This window comes from Sciurus vulgaris (genome assembly GCF_902686455.1).
Source record: "Sciurus vulgaris genome assembly, chromosome: 4".
NCBI lineage: Eukaryota > Metazoa > Chordata > Mammalia > Rodentia > Sciuridae > Sciurus > Sciurus vulgaris.
In genome coordinates, this window is record NC_136464.1 from 63,493,419 (window position 1) to 63,507,391 (window position 13,973).

The window sequence follows — 13,973 nt, forward strand, 5'->3', positions numbered from 1 at the left end:
CCTTTGAGAAGTGGATCCTAGTTGGAGGAAGTTAAGTCATTAGGGGTATGCCCTTGAAAGGAGATACTGGGACCCTGGACATTTCCTCTCTTTTTTGTTTCCTGGCTTCTGTAAGGTAAATAGGCCTCCTCTACAGTGTGTTGCCACTCTGTGTTTCCACCAGGATGTACTGTGCCATAGGACCCAAACAACTGGGGCAAGTAACCGTGGACTAACATCTCTGAAACCATGAACCAAAATACCTGTTTTCCTTTTATTATTTCCTTATTGTCTTAGGTGTTTTGTGATACAATGGGAATCTAACACAGATGTGAAACAATGGAAATTCGAAATTTTCTACCCTCTCTGTGCATCTTCTGGTGTTTACAGTCTTTAATCCCAGGAAAATCTATAATTATTTCTCATACTTAGGTTTCTTTTATCCTCCCACATTTTTCTTTCTGGCTCCCATTTGGCTCTTCCTCCTCCTCAAAATGGAATGAATAAACTGGAGAGTAATTTGTCTAAAAGAAATGTGTCTATCACTAAGTGAGATTATGGGAGAGATCTCACAGTTTGCTGGGTGAAAGAGGAAGATATAAAAGAAATAGTCTTAATAAGCCACATTTGAATAATCTGTAATTGACTGTACTTTATTTCAGAAAGGTCTTATTTTTGTTGAAGAAACTAGTAAGTGAACTTTCCTAGCCACAGAGTTAAGAAGAAAGCCTGTTTATTTTTAAAAGGAAAAAAAAATTTTTTTGAAAATAAGGTATCTACTATCTTAAAGCATAATATTTTGTCTAGTAGATATGATAGTTGGAGTAAATGAGTTTGAACAGTCTTCCATTATAGTTTCCAAGTACAAGTTTCTCAAATCTGCCTTTAAGTATCTTTACTGTTTTTCAAATGCTAAAATATGAGTAAGCTAAAACAAGTTTTAAAATTTTTTCTATAGCTATCTAGAAAGAGGCTTCATGATGTTACTGTGCCACTAATTAAAGAAATCCTATTTAATTTCTGAAGAAAAATACAGTTTATTTCTCAATAATATAAGTTGCATTTAGTAAAAACATTTTGAGGATTCAGTATGTAATGATGTTTCAAATGGTTTTTCAGTGTGTCACCATAGGAATGGTATTTGTAAAATTTGCAAATATGAGCCTTAGTTCTGATGAATCCACAATATGGTTATGTTAAACACAAATTCTCTGATATATAAATATGAATTATGCTGGGGATAAAAGTCTGTGGTAGATAGAGCACTTGCCTAAGAACAAGTGCCTGGGTTCAATCCCTAACACCACACACACACACACACACACACAAACACATACATACACACACACACACATAAAAATTATATGAGTTATGTGCTAGTTGATGAAAATGCTTGCAACTATTGCTCCCTGAAATTTTTATCCTCTGATGTGGAATGAAAGTAAGGAAAGGACTGTTGTTGAATCACAAAAAGGAACTTTATTCCTATATAATAGTAGTCAAGGTCACAAATTTTATATTAGTCATACATCTTTTTTTTTTTCCTGAGTGACATTGGAAATGTAGCAAAAAATGTTTGAGTCCATAGTAGTTCTCTGTCTGAAATGGTGTTTCTCTCTGTAGGCATTCAAATTAGTTAAGGTGAATAATTTTTATAACAATTTAAAAACTGTTAATAGCATACACTGAGGTGAGCTTCAAGCTCATTCATCCCGTAACCATTGTGTTCACAGCTGTCGGCAATAATAGTCTAGGTGCCAAGCTTTGGAGAGGTCTTGCTTGTTTAACTACATTTTAGGCTACTGCTGAAGAATTCATTACCTCCCTCCATTGAACTTACCTATAAGATGAACTTTAAGATCTGAAATTGTTGCAAAAGCTTGCATGTCCTCTGCTTTTTGATTAAGTGAGAGACCTTCCCAACTTGATTGGAACCTTTCATGTTGTGCCTAGAGCAGTGATGTCTGAGTGTACAACTGCTATAATAAAACAAATATGGCTTTAAAAATACTACTTTAAAAATTGTTTTTTAACTGACCTAGTACTGTATTTGAAAAATCCAGAAAAGGAGGATTAAAAAAAACAAACTCCAGTAATCCTACCACCAAAAGAAGCTGTTAATACTATTTAATATTTCTAAAAACCTCTTCTATCGATTCAAAAACCTCCACCAGAAGACTGCTAAAACTAGTAAACAAATTCAGCAAAGCAGCAGGTTACAAAATCAAGACAACACGGCTGGAGTTGTGACTCAGTGGTAGAACGGTGTGATGCTCTGGCTTCGCTCCTCAGCACCACATATAAATAAATAAATAGATAAATAAATAAATAAATATCCATCGACAACTTAAAAAAATATATAAAAAAAATCATATAACAAAAATCATTAACTTTCTTCTACACCAATAATAAAACTCTGAAGAAAGGAATCAGGAAAACAATACCATTCACAATAGCCTCAAACATGCACACACACAAACACACAGAGATTAGGAATAAATCTAATCTAGGAGGCGAAAGATGTAAGACTTCTACAATGAAACTGTAGAACACTAAGACCAAAATTGAAGGAGACAAGTGAAGATGTTCATGGATAGGCAGAATTAATATTGTAAAATGGCCATATTACTAAAAGCAACATTCAGTTTCAGTGCAATCCCCATCAGAATATCGATGACATTCTTCACAAAACTAGAAAAATCAGTCCTAAAATTCATTTGGCAGAACAAAAGACCCAGAAGAACCAGAGCAATTTCAAGCCAAACAAAAAAACAAAACAGGGCTGTGGGTGTGGCTTAGTGGTAGAGCGCTTGCCTCACACGTGCAAGGCACTGGTTTCAATCCTCAGCACCACATAAAAATAAATAAAGATATTGTATCTGTCTACAACTAATAAATGTTTAAAAAAACAAAACAAAACAAAACTCCAAAAGCAAAACCAAAAAGACAACGCTAAAGGCATCACAACACCTGACTTCAGATTATGCTACAGAACTATAGTAACAAAAACTATGGTACTGGTGTAAAAACAGACACACAGACTCTTGGAATAGCATAGAAGGCACAGAGATGACCCATTTATTAATTGAGTTATTTTGGAGGGCAGTTTTGGTGTTTTTTTGAGTTCTTCATATATTCTTGATACTAAACCTCTGTCAGTGAGTTGCTAGCACAGTTTTCTCAATTCTGTAGGTTCTCTTGTCACATTCTTAGTTATTTCTTTTGCTGTGTAGCTTTTTAATTTGATGTCATCCCATTTATTGATTCTTGGGATTATTTACTGAAGTTTAGGGGTCCTCACAAGCAACCTTTGCCTATGCCCATATGCTGGAATGTTGACTCTGGTTTCTTCTAGGAGTTGCATAGTTTTGGTCTAATTTCTAGGTCTTTGGTCCATTTTGAGTTGACTTTTGTGCAAAGTAAGAGATAAGGATCTAGTCTCATTATTCTACATATGAATAACCAACTTTCCCAGCACCATTTGTTAAACAGGCTGTCTTTTCTCCAGTGTATGTTTTCGGCACCTTTGTCAAGGATCAAGGATTTGACTGTAGATGTGTGGGTTTGTGTTTTTGTTGGGGAAGAGTCCAGGACTACCAAAGCTTGCTTTGCTTTTTGTGATGCTACTTCCATTGCTCTCTCTCTTCAAAATGGTCACTTTCTGAAAAAGACTCTTTTGTTAAAATTACTCAGTTTATCTTTTCAGTTTTAAAAGTTCTTAGTACTTTACATTAGCATTCAGATATCTGTCCAAAGAATTCTGAATATATTATCACTGTGTTTATTTCTGTAGAAATTTAGCAAGTTAACACAGTAGTAGTGAGACAGACAAAATTAGTGAAGTTAAGAAATAGCATAGCTTTGGGAGGTGGTAGACCACTACTAGTTCATTGTTTAGAGAATATATAAATAAAGAAAGAGAATAAAAAAATCTTTGTGTGTGTGTGTGTGTGTGTGTGTGTGTGTGTGTGTGTGTGTAAACAGTATTCAGGGTAACCAAATAGTTAATTAGGGAAAACGTTTTTTAAAAACAAATTCAGGTAACTAATGAAAATAGAATGATACAATTAGTAAATCATCTGTGGGCAAGTCCTAAGGAAATAATGGAAAAATGACCATTGGGTGAGTTAGGCTGGCAACACTTCGAGATAATAATCACTGTATGTAGGATAAACTATAGTAAGATTATATGTATCTTAATGTAATGGATTAGGAAAGTATATGTATCGTTTAATAAAGTATTCTTTTCTTTTTTTGTACTGAGTATTGGACCCAATTGTGCCCTACCACTGAGCTGCATTCCCAGCCCCTCCCTTTTGTTTTGAATCAAGGTCTTGCTAAGTTGCTCATGCTGGCTTGAAACTTAGATTCTCTTGCTCAGCCTCCTGAATGACTGGGATTACAGGCGTGTGCCACCACCACACCCAGTCTAATGAAGTATCTTGCCAAAAAAATCGAAACTGAATAATGTCTCTAAATCTTACTGTTAGTTTACAGAAAATGTGGAGAAAAGAGCAATAAGTCAGTACTCTAAGGAACCAGCTCAATTTAGTATGTGAGAAATTCTGCAGGACAAATGACTTATTACTGATTAAGGGTGAGTTAAAGAGACATATCAACCAAATGCATATGCACTTGGTTTTGTTTCTGGTTTAGACAAACATGATAAAATTTTTATTTTTGAGATAATTGAGGAAATTTGTACATGGGTTTTTTTATTAGACAATATTGAGGAATTATTGTTAATTTTGTGAGATGTAATAATTTCTTTAAAATGTCAATTTAATGAAAAGACTGGTACCAATACATTCTTTATTGTTAATGGGTGAAATGAAATGATATCTTGGTTATGCTGTCAAGTACTTGAGAGTATGTGTGTTTGTCGGATAGAAGAATGTGATTGGGAAAATGTTGACATTGTTGCATTGTGTGTTGTATACACAAGCATTTGTTTACTCTCTACTTATGTGAATGTTTGAAAAAAAAAAAAGAATTAAAAACCAAAGAAGTATAGCATAAAACTTTCTGGTGACCTACATTAGAAAGAAAATTGGGTCAGTATTTTAATTCGTATTTTCCATATGATGAAAACAAAACATCAGCAAAGGAAAAACATGACTCTTGCTAATATTAAGACCAAAAAGAGGTTTTCTTGAATGTGTTCTTGAGAACAATATGCATTATAGTATGTAAAGTAATTTAAGCCACAACTTCCAACAAATAGAATTTTTTTTTTTTTGGTAATATTCTTTAAAATGACATCATTATTAATTCCAGTGAGAGCAACCTTACAGTGAACCAATATCCTATATCCTGGGAATTTTACACCTTGTCGTGTATAGTGCCCCAGTAGAGTTCACCAGAGGTCTCCTTCTGTCACTATTTTGGACTTTTTTTTTTTTTTGCAGTGCTAGGAACTGAACCAGGGCCTCATACATGCTAGGCAAGTGCTCTATCAATGAGCTGTATACTCAGCGTTATGGTTTGTATCTTAAAGGTCTCCCAAAGGCCCCTGTGCTAAAGGCTTGGTTGTTAGCCCATGGTGCTGTTGTGTGGAGGTAAATCCTTTAGGACGTGGGGTAAATCTTTTAGAAGTTGGGTCATTAGGGGCATGCCTTTGAAAGGATCTTGGAACCCTGACTCCTTCCTCTCTGTCTCTGTGAGGTGAACAGACCTCCTCCACCACATATTCCCATCATAGCCATGCCACCACAGGCCTGACATGGCCAAGTGATGATGGGCTGAAACCTCTGAAATTGTGAGCCAAAATAAATCTCTTCCTTTAATTTGATTTTCTCACGTATTTTGTCACAGTGGCAGAAAGGTGACTAACACACCACCTCCTCTTTTACAAACTTACACATCATTAGACAAATATTTCCCATCCATTCACTCTTCCTCCTCTCCAATTTCTGTTATGCTTTCTTCCCCCTAACCTTTTGTGGCAGATTAATATATAATATAATATCTATTCCTATTTGCCAATAAGATTTTGAACTTTATTTTTTATAATTTATATCAAACATAATGTTTTATAATATTAAAATACTGTATTAATACAAGCATTTAAAAATACCATCATCATCTATTCCTATATAGATTCTGATATCAACTCCCTGCTCTCCAAAGAATCACGTTTTAGGATAACTAGATAGACTGTATCAGTATCCTATATACGGAAAACCGCAGCTTGAAAACCGCCGCTTCTTAGCCTGGGTTGCTTCAAGTGGCTCTCGCCACTTCTTGCTCTTTCAGCCCGACCAGCGGGACAAAAGACACGTACTCTTCCGAAGTTCATGAAGCAGCTTTCCCTTTATTCAGATAACACACCCTCAATATATAAGCAGTCTCATGCATAAGCAATTGTAACCAGATATGTCCATCCAATCCTGTTAAAGGTCAAGCGATCACTCGCTCAAGCATACATGTAAAGTATATATGTCCACGGCGCTAGGCGGCTGAACTGATTATCATACAGCCAATTGTAAATGCTTCCTGCCTCTTTCCAGGCATAATCAGGACGCCGTTTGCTCTCTGCCAGTCGCCATCTTTAGATGCACGTGGTGTAACCCTGGGCCCCGGGTTTCGCCCACCACACCTATAGACAGTTTTCCATATACACAATTTATTAGGAACAGTTTCTAGTTATTGAGCAGTGAGTCTGAAATATTTCCAGACAATTATCTGAAATACAGATCTTCGTTGTTGATTAGATTTGTATCATGCCATGTAAGGTTCACATTGTTTTCAAAAAATGAAATGCCTCCTAAAATAGTGCAGTTCCTCTAATTTGAGAGGCACCCTGGGAGTACTACTCATGGGTGAAACCAAGAGTCTTGTAAGTTTTTTTAATTGCTGTATTTCCTATTGCTATGTAACAAATTGCCACAAATATAGCAGTTTGAAACAACCTAGGTTTGTTTCCTTACACCTTCTACCGGTGAAGAATCTGGGTACAGTTTAGGTGAGTCCTCTGCTCAGGGTTTCATAAGGCTGCAAATGTTAGTATTGGTCTATGCTGGAATCTCTTTTGAAGCTAGGGTTCCTCTTGCAAACCTACATGGTTTGTGAGCTGAATTTATTTCCTTTTAACTGTGGAACTCATGGCAGCTTGTTTTTCCAAAGTCATTAGAAGAGTCTCTGACCTCTCTTAAAGTGTTCATCTGATTAGTGAGACCCATTCAAGATGATTTCCCTTTTGGTTAATTTAGTTAGGGTCAACCAATTAGGGGATCTAAATTGTACCTGCAGAGTATTTTCACCTTTGCCATTACAAAATAGCAATTATGGGACTGGGTACCAAGGCACACGCCTTCAATTCCAGCTACCTGAGAAGTTGAGGTAGGAGATTGTCAGGTTTGAGGCCAGCCTGGACAGTTTAGCACAACCCTGACTCAAAATTAAAAAGAAAAAAAAAAAAAAAAAAAAAGACTGGGTTTGTAGCTCAGTGGACTCAGTCCTCAGTACCACAAAATAGCAATCATGGAGGTGCTGTGCCATCACCTTGCCATATTCTGTGGGTTAGAAACAAGTTACAAGTCCCACCTACACTGAAGAAGAGAGGATTCTACAAGAGCATGGGTTGTTCGGGGTTATTTTAGAATATGTGTACTAATATTACAGTATTAGTGAACCTAAAAAAAATCTTAAATTGGTTTTTATGACACAGAGAACATTAACTGAAATAGAAGAGAAAAAAATTGTTACCCATAATCCTGCCAGCTAGGAGTCACAATATTTTTCTTTGTGTGTATTCATAATTTTTACAAGATACCTGTAGAGACACAATTTTCCATTGACTGTCTTTACTTAGTAAAGAGAGGCATTTGTCTTCTGACAAAAATGCGTTTGATATTTATAATTGCCATTTTTAAGGGACAAAAGTGCTTCAGATGACAATAAGTATCTTACAATACTTACTGTCTACCTTCCTTGCTTTCTTTTTTCACCTTCACTATTAGGGATTGAACCCAGGGCCTTGCACAGACTATACAAGCACTCTGCCACTGAGCTTGCATCCCCTCAGCCATTTTTTTGTTTTGTTTTTTTTTTTTTTTTGTTTTGAGACAGGGTCTCTCTAAATTGTCCGGTCTGCCCTGGAACTTGTGATCCTCCTGCCTCAGCCTCATGAGTAGCTGGGGTTACAGGTAGGGACCACAGCAGGTAACCCTACGTAATCAGGTTAATTACATAATTGATAAGCTGTAAAAATCATTGTTCTTTTTCATATATTTTTGTGATTTTTGGCAAGTACATGTATTTGTGTAACCACCACCACCACAATCAAGATATAGTAATCTTGTGCCTTCCCTCCACACACTGGACCCGACTGAGCTCTGTCATAATTTTGCTTTTTCTAGAAGTGTCTCATAAATGGAATCACATACTTTGTAGTTTTCTTGAATTTGACTCTTTTCACTTAAAATGAATTTTGGATTGTGCATCTAAGGTATAAAGTTGCTGAAAGAATGGACTGGCTCTTGCCTAGCTCCAGAGTGATAACTTCTAAGCTCCTGCCACATATTACCTGATATCTGTTTATTTGCAGACCTTAGGCCAATGCAGATTATCTATGCTGACAGTATTATTTATGTTGGGGACCTTGAGTTATGTAGTTATCCTTCGATCTCTGAAGAGGCTAAAAACTAAGTCAGCTATTCAGATGACCCTATAGATGATCAGAGCCCCAATAGTGCCCCTAATACTACGTTTCAGTTGAGCTTCCCTAGTTGCTAATATTCCTTGTATGTTGTTACATGTTTTTGCTGGGAGAAACAAGTGTAGTGTCAATGGCTTCAATGGTAGAGGACAACTGGAAGTTTGTATCTGCTATTTCCTGGTCCCTGTCCTATACCCCTCTTCCCTTTGCTGATTTTAATCTGTATCAGTTTTGCTATAGTAAACTATGACCTCAGGTATAATGACTCCTTTGAATTTCATTAGTCCTTTTATTTTATTTTTTTGAGTGTCAGAAGACCAATTTATTAAAATCAATAGAATTTAGAAAACAGAAATGTGAATAAAACAGAAATAGATGATTTACAAAGAATTATAATTAATCTCTAATCATCATCAGAGTCTGAATCATATTTCTTTCCTTGGATAGTTTTCTTTTCCACCTTTGTGAAGTTTGTCCCAAATTTCTTTTGGCTTTGAAATGGTGGCTCCATTAAATTTCCACTGTAATTAAGAATATCAGAGTCTCCACTCTAATGTTTCTGTGGTGAAGTCATCTGTATTTCCTAGGTCAGTAAATCCAACAACATAATCTTGTGTTTTCCCATCTTTTAAGAGTGCGAGAGTGGGGATGACTTTGATACGCAGTCTCTCACAAAGGAAAGGTGCTTTTTCCACATTCAGCTTCAAAAACGTGGTCTCGAGATGTTTCTTGGCGAGTATCGCCAAATGTCTGTCTAGTATTTTACACCTGAATGTGGAGTCTCTGTAGAAATGGCAAACCACTTTTTTACTCTCCTTGACTTCTTGAAAAAACTCTCTCTCACTAGGGATTTCTCTGTATTCCCCGTGTCCTTTAGAAAGCCACTCTTGTTTCTGCTGCTGAGCTTTCCTTAGTGCCTCAAGTCTCTTTTCTTTGAGGTGTTCCAATTCGTCCTTGTCCATCTGATCCAATTTCTGAATTTCAGAATCCAAATGTTCTTCTACTAGCTTGGCCGACTGAAGCAACTGGTTCTCCAAGACTTTTGAAAACATGTCGACAGAAGCATCAGCTTCCATTTTTCTAAATGGTATAGTTCAGTCCTGTTACTGAGAGCTCGGTGGTACCTAACAAGCGACAGACCAGCAGCTCCAGGACAGCAGTGCACTTTGGCTTCAGCCTTGCAGCAGCTGCCGGCAACTAGGAGTCAGCTTTCACTTCCGCCTTCTCATTGGCTCCGGTCTAGTCCTTTTATTGAGTCATTAAACCTGAAGGTGCATGGATGAGGAGGGTGGTCTCTGAATTGCAGAGGTTCATCCATATGGTTGCATGTTCAATTTTTTTTACTGGTAAATAACTTACCATATATGTCTCTTCTCCAGTTGAGGGACATTTGGGGATGTTTCTGGATTTTTGGCAATTACAGATAAAGCTGCTATATACATTTGGGTACAGTTTCTTTGTATAAGCATGGATTAAAAAATATTTAAAATTGGGATTGCTGAGTCATTTAAAAATATACATAACTTTATTAGAAACTGCCAAACTCTTTTGCAAAGTGGCTGTCATTATCAGTCAGTCCTGTATGTGAGTTCTGATTGCTTTTCATCCTTCTTAACACCTGGCATTACCTCTGTGTGTGTTTTAATTTTAGCCATTTGGATAGTTGTGCAGTAGTATCTCATTGATTAATATTCATTTCCTCATAACTAATGATGTTGAGTGTCTTTTCTTAGGCTTATTATTCATTAGTTTATCTTTTAAAATATTTGTTCAACTCTTTTGCCCAATTAAAAAAATCTGTTGTCTTCTTTATTATTAAATTTTGAAAGTTCTTTAAGTATTCTGGATACCAACCTTTATCAGATAAGTGTTTTATAAATATTTTACCCCACTCTTTGACCTTGGAGAGCAGAGGTTTTTTATTTTAACTTGGCTTAATTTTAAATTTTGCAAATATGGTTTTTGGTGTTATCTTTTTACCAAGCCCAGTGTCATCTAAAAGATTTTAACCTTTGGCAGGCATGGTGGCACACACTTGTAATCCCAGTGACTCCGGAGGCTGAGACAAGAGGATGACAAAAGGCCAGCCTTAGCAATTTAGTGAGGCCCTAAGCAACTTGGTGAGACCCAAAATAAAAAATTAAAAGGGTTGGGGATGTGGTTAAGTACCCCTGAGTTCAACCCCTGGTATCAAAAATAAATAAATAAATAAATAAATAAATAAAGTACATTTTTTACATAAGAAAGTTAAAGAAAATATATCTAGATCTTTTTGAATATTTATTCTACTTGGGCTACTCTGAATTTTTTGAATTTGTGATTTGAAAAAAATACTCAGAATTACCTCTTCAAGTATTTTGTATTTATGTTCATTCTCTTTTTTTAAGACCCCAGTTAGGTAGTTTAGATCATTTATAATGTTTCATATCCTTGATTTTTTTTTTTTTTCTTGTTTAGTTTTAGCTTTGGCAATTTATTTTGACCTATCTTCAGGAGTAATTGTTTTTTTTTCTCATCTCTATCAAGTATGGTGTCAAAAACTTTTTAAAATTTCCATTATTGCATTTCTTAATTTTAGCAAGTTTGACCTTTATTTTTAACATTTTAGTTTGATTCTTGTAGTGTTTTTTTCTCTGTTGTCATTTGATCATGCATTTTTTTTAACCTGTTTCATTTGCTCCTGTGTTATCATTCATAATTATTATAAATTCTTTGACTGATAGTTCCAGTTTCCAAAGCTGCATCACCTGATTGCTTTGTCTCCTTACATGATTTTTTGTTCTTGAGTCTTTGAGTGGTTATTACTTTTTGGTTGAATGTCAGCCATCCTTTGGAGGCTAGTGGAGATTGAGATAAATAGTATTTATGTCCAGAGACAAGTATGACTATGATTCTTGTTCTACCTGAGTTAGCATGGAGGAGAAGCTGAATCAGTCTTGCCTGGAGTTTACGTGTTTTGTTTTTTCTTTTATGGCTCTGATTACTTTTAATGTATCTTCAATTTCAGATCTTTTGGTCATCACCCAGTGCTTAAGTGGGGGTGGGAGTCAATAATTTGTTAGAAAGTGTTGACAGTGTTTTTAGTCCACCTATTCTTTAACCCTTCCTTGCATGCCTGTATTTCAGACAGTCTTTATATATTCTTTTGTTAGTTCTCTAGTGGTAGAGTGCTGTTTTTATTGCTGGAAGATAGATTTGTTGTAGTGGGATGGGGTCTTTCTCTTTTGTCCTAGACCAATTTTGTGTGCAGACTGTTGAACTCCAGTCTCTCAGTAAAACTGCTTCTCTACTAGTAGTAGGAAGCTTATATTGTTTTGTACCCAGAATACTTTCTGGTTCTTTCCTCAGGAGCAAATATTATTATCTAATTTTGAAAGAATTTATTAAGAAGTGTTCTCAGAGCCATTTTGTCCCCGAAGATGTGCCCCTTTGGTGCTGAATAAAACATCGCTGGTCCATGGGGTGGGGTGGCATCAGGGGTGGGGGAATGTTTTCATACCCAATATCACAACTAATGTTTTTAGGTTCATCTTTGACAAGTACATGAACTTTTCCAGATAGAGTTAACTATTTTCATCAATTTGGGTATTTCTTATTAAGTAATGACATCATTTGCAGTGGGGAAAATGAAGAAAAAAAAATGAAGACCATTTTGGTACCCTCTAAGAAGTACATCTTAAGGTTAAAAAAAAAAAGCAACAAAACATCTGCATAGAACAGAAGTGTACAATGAAGACTTCTCATTTGCATAAGGTATTCAGGCTTCATAATGTGTTCCTAATGGAACTGAACCTTTGAGGGAGAAATAATAAGTATTCATGTTACAAGTAATAATGATATAATTTTATAATAATAATGTAATAATGAAAGGAAACAGCGATGTTTAGAATCACAAATGCTTTGCAAATTTTTGCAATTTATTTTTACATATTTCATATTGGTGTAAACATCACCCACATCAAGATACATGATGTTTGTAGCATCCTCATACCACTTTATAGTCAGTACTAACATACCTTTAGGGGTAAGCATTATTCCAGTCTCTGTCAATATGTTAGATTTGCTGTAATTCTTTCATTTAATCCCTCATCACACTTTTATTTTTCTTTCTTTCTTTTTTTTTTTGTATTTAACCACTTGAAAATAGGCTATTTATTTCTGATCCTGTCTGTCTTCTCTTTGTGTTTTGCTCCATTAAAATTTTTGTTTTCATTTTTATTCTATCCCTGTTTCCTGAGAAATTTCCCTCAGGATTCAAATATGTTTACATCTTTTCCATTCTAAAACACTCTGCTTCATGCTTCTTTCTTCTCAAGTACTCTTTAACTCTTATTCTCTAGTGCTGTTGAGGAGAGGCTCTGGGCAGTTGACAGCCCAAAGCACATAGCACACTTTTTCTTATTTCTGTGTCTTTAGCCTTTTCATTGAGAATGATTTCCAAGCATTTGTTTAAGACTGTCACCAGTAAAGGTGGTCAGATTGCTTTCCAGAACTGTTACGAAGTTATATTAGTACTATAAGAGTGTGTACTTGTTTCACTACACCTTTGCTAATACTTGTTTTTTTTTCCATCTTTGTTAATTGCATATAAGACAACATCTCTCTTTTGTAATTCTTCTATAATTAAGAAGGAATACATTAACAGATTCAGATTTTTAATTATAAAAATTGGAATTATACAACTACTAAGAAGAAAATACGAAGGAATATCTACATTGAGTATTTTCTAGGCATGACTTTATGTCACATACATAAAGGTATTTGACAGCATGAGATTTAAAAACTTGTGGGGAAAAAAATTACATGGGGGAAAGAAGCATGAATTTACATTTAGATATAAACAAATGAAATAATTGATTTAAGATAATTTTCATAGTTAGATTAGTTGAATAAAGACATTCAGAGAGGTTATTATAAAGAAGAATGTAAAAACATGCAGACCTAAGGTTTTCATATGTAAAGATTTATTTGTAATGCAGAGTATGAGAAAAGTTCTTCCATTTCAAGTTAGTTCTGATGTCTGATGGATTATTTGTAAATGTTATTACCAAACTTGGAAAGCAGAGGAAAGTAGCAGTTCTGCAATGATGTTTAAAAACTGTTTAATCAGAAAGTCCTTCTGTGTTATTACATGTATATATTAATGATATGTCTATCTTCTGTGAGACTTTTGTTTTTTTTGGTGGTATCTGGGGATTGAACCCAAGGGTACTCTACCCACTGAGCTATATCCCCAGCCCTTATTATTTTTTTATTTTGAGACAGGGTCTCACTAAGTTGCCCAGGCTGGCCTCCAACTTTTGATCCTTTTTTCTCAGCCTCCCAAGTTTATTGG

General features: G+C 35.4%; 2 protein-coding genes across 4 annotated transcripts in view; one reads left to right on the forward strand and one right to left on the reverse strand.

The window, feature by feature from the left end:
- JMJD1C (jumonji domain containing 1C) overlaps window positions 1-13,973 on the forward strand; it is a 355,043-nt gene that overhangs the window by 39,265 nt on the left and 301,805 nt on the right. The window lies entirely within an intron of this gene.
- Window positions 8,942-9,871, reverse strand: LOC306659421 (thioredoxin domain-containing protein 9-like). The gene is given in 2 exon segments (XM_079136923.1): window positions 8,942-9,180; window positions 9,182-9,871. Coding segments are annotated over 2 exon segments (672 nt in total). The 5' UTR covers window positions 9,715-9,871; the 3' UTR covers window positions 8,942-9,041.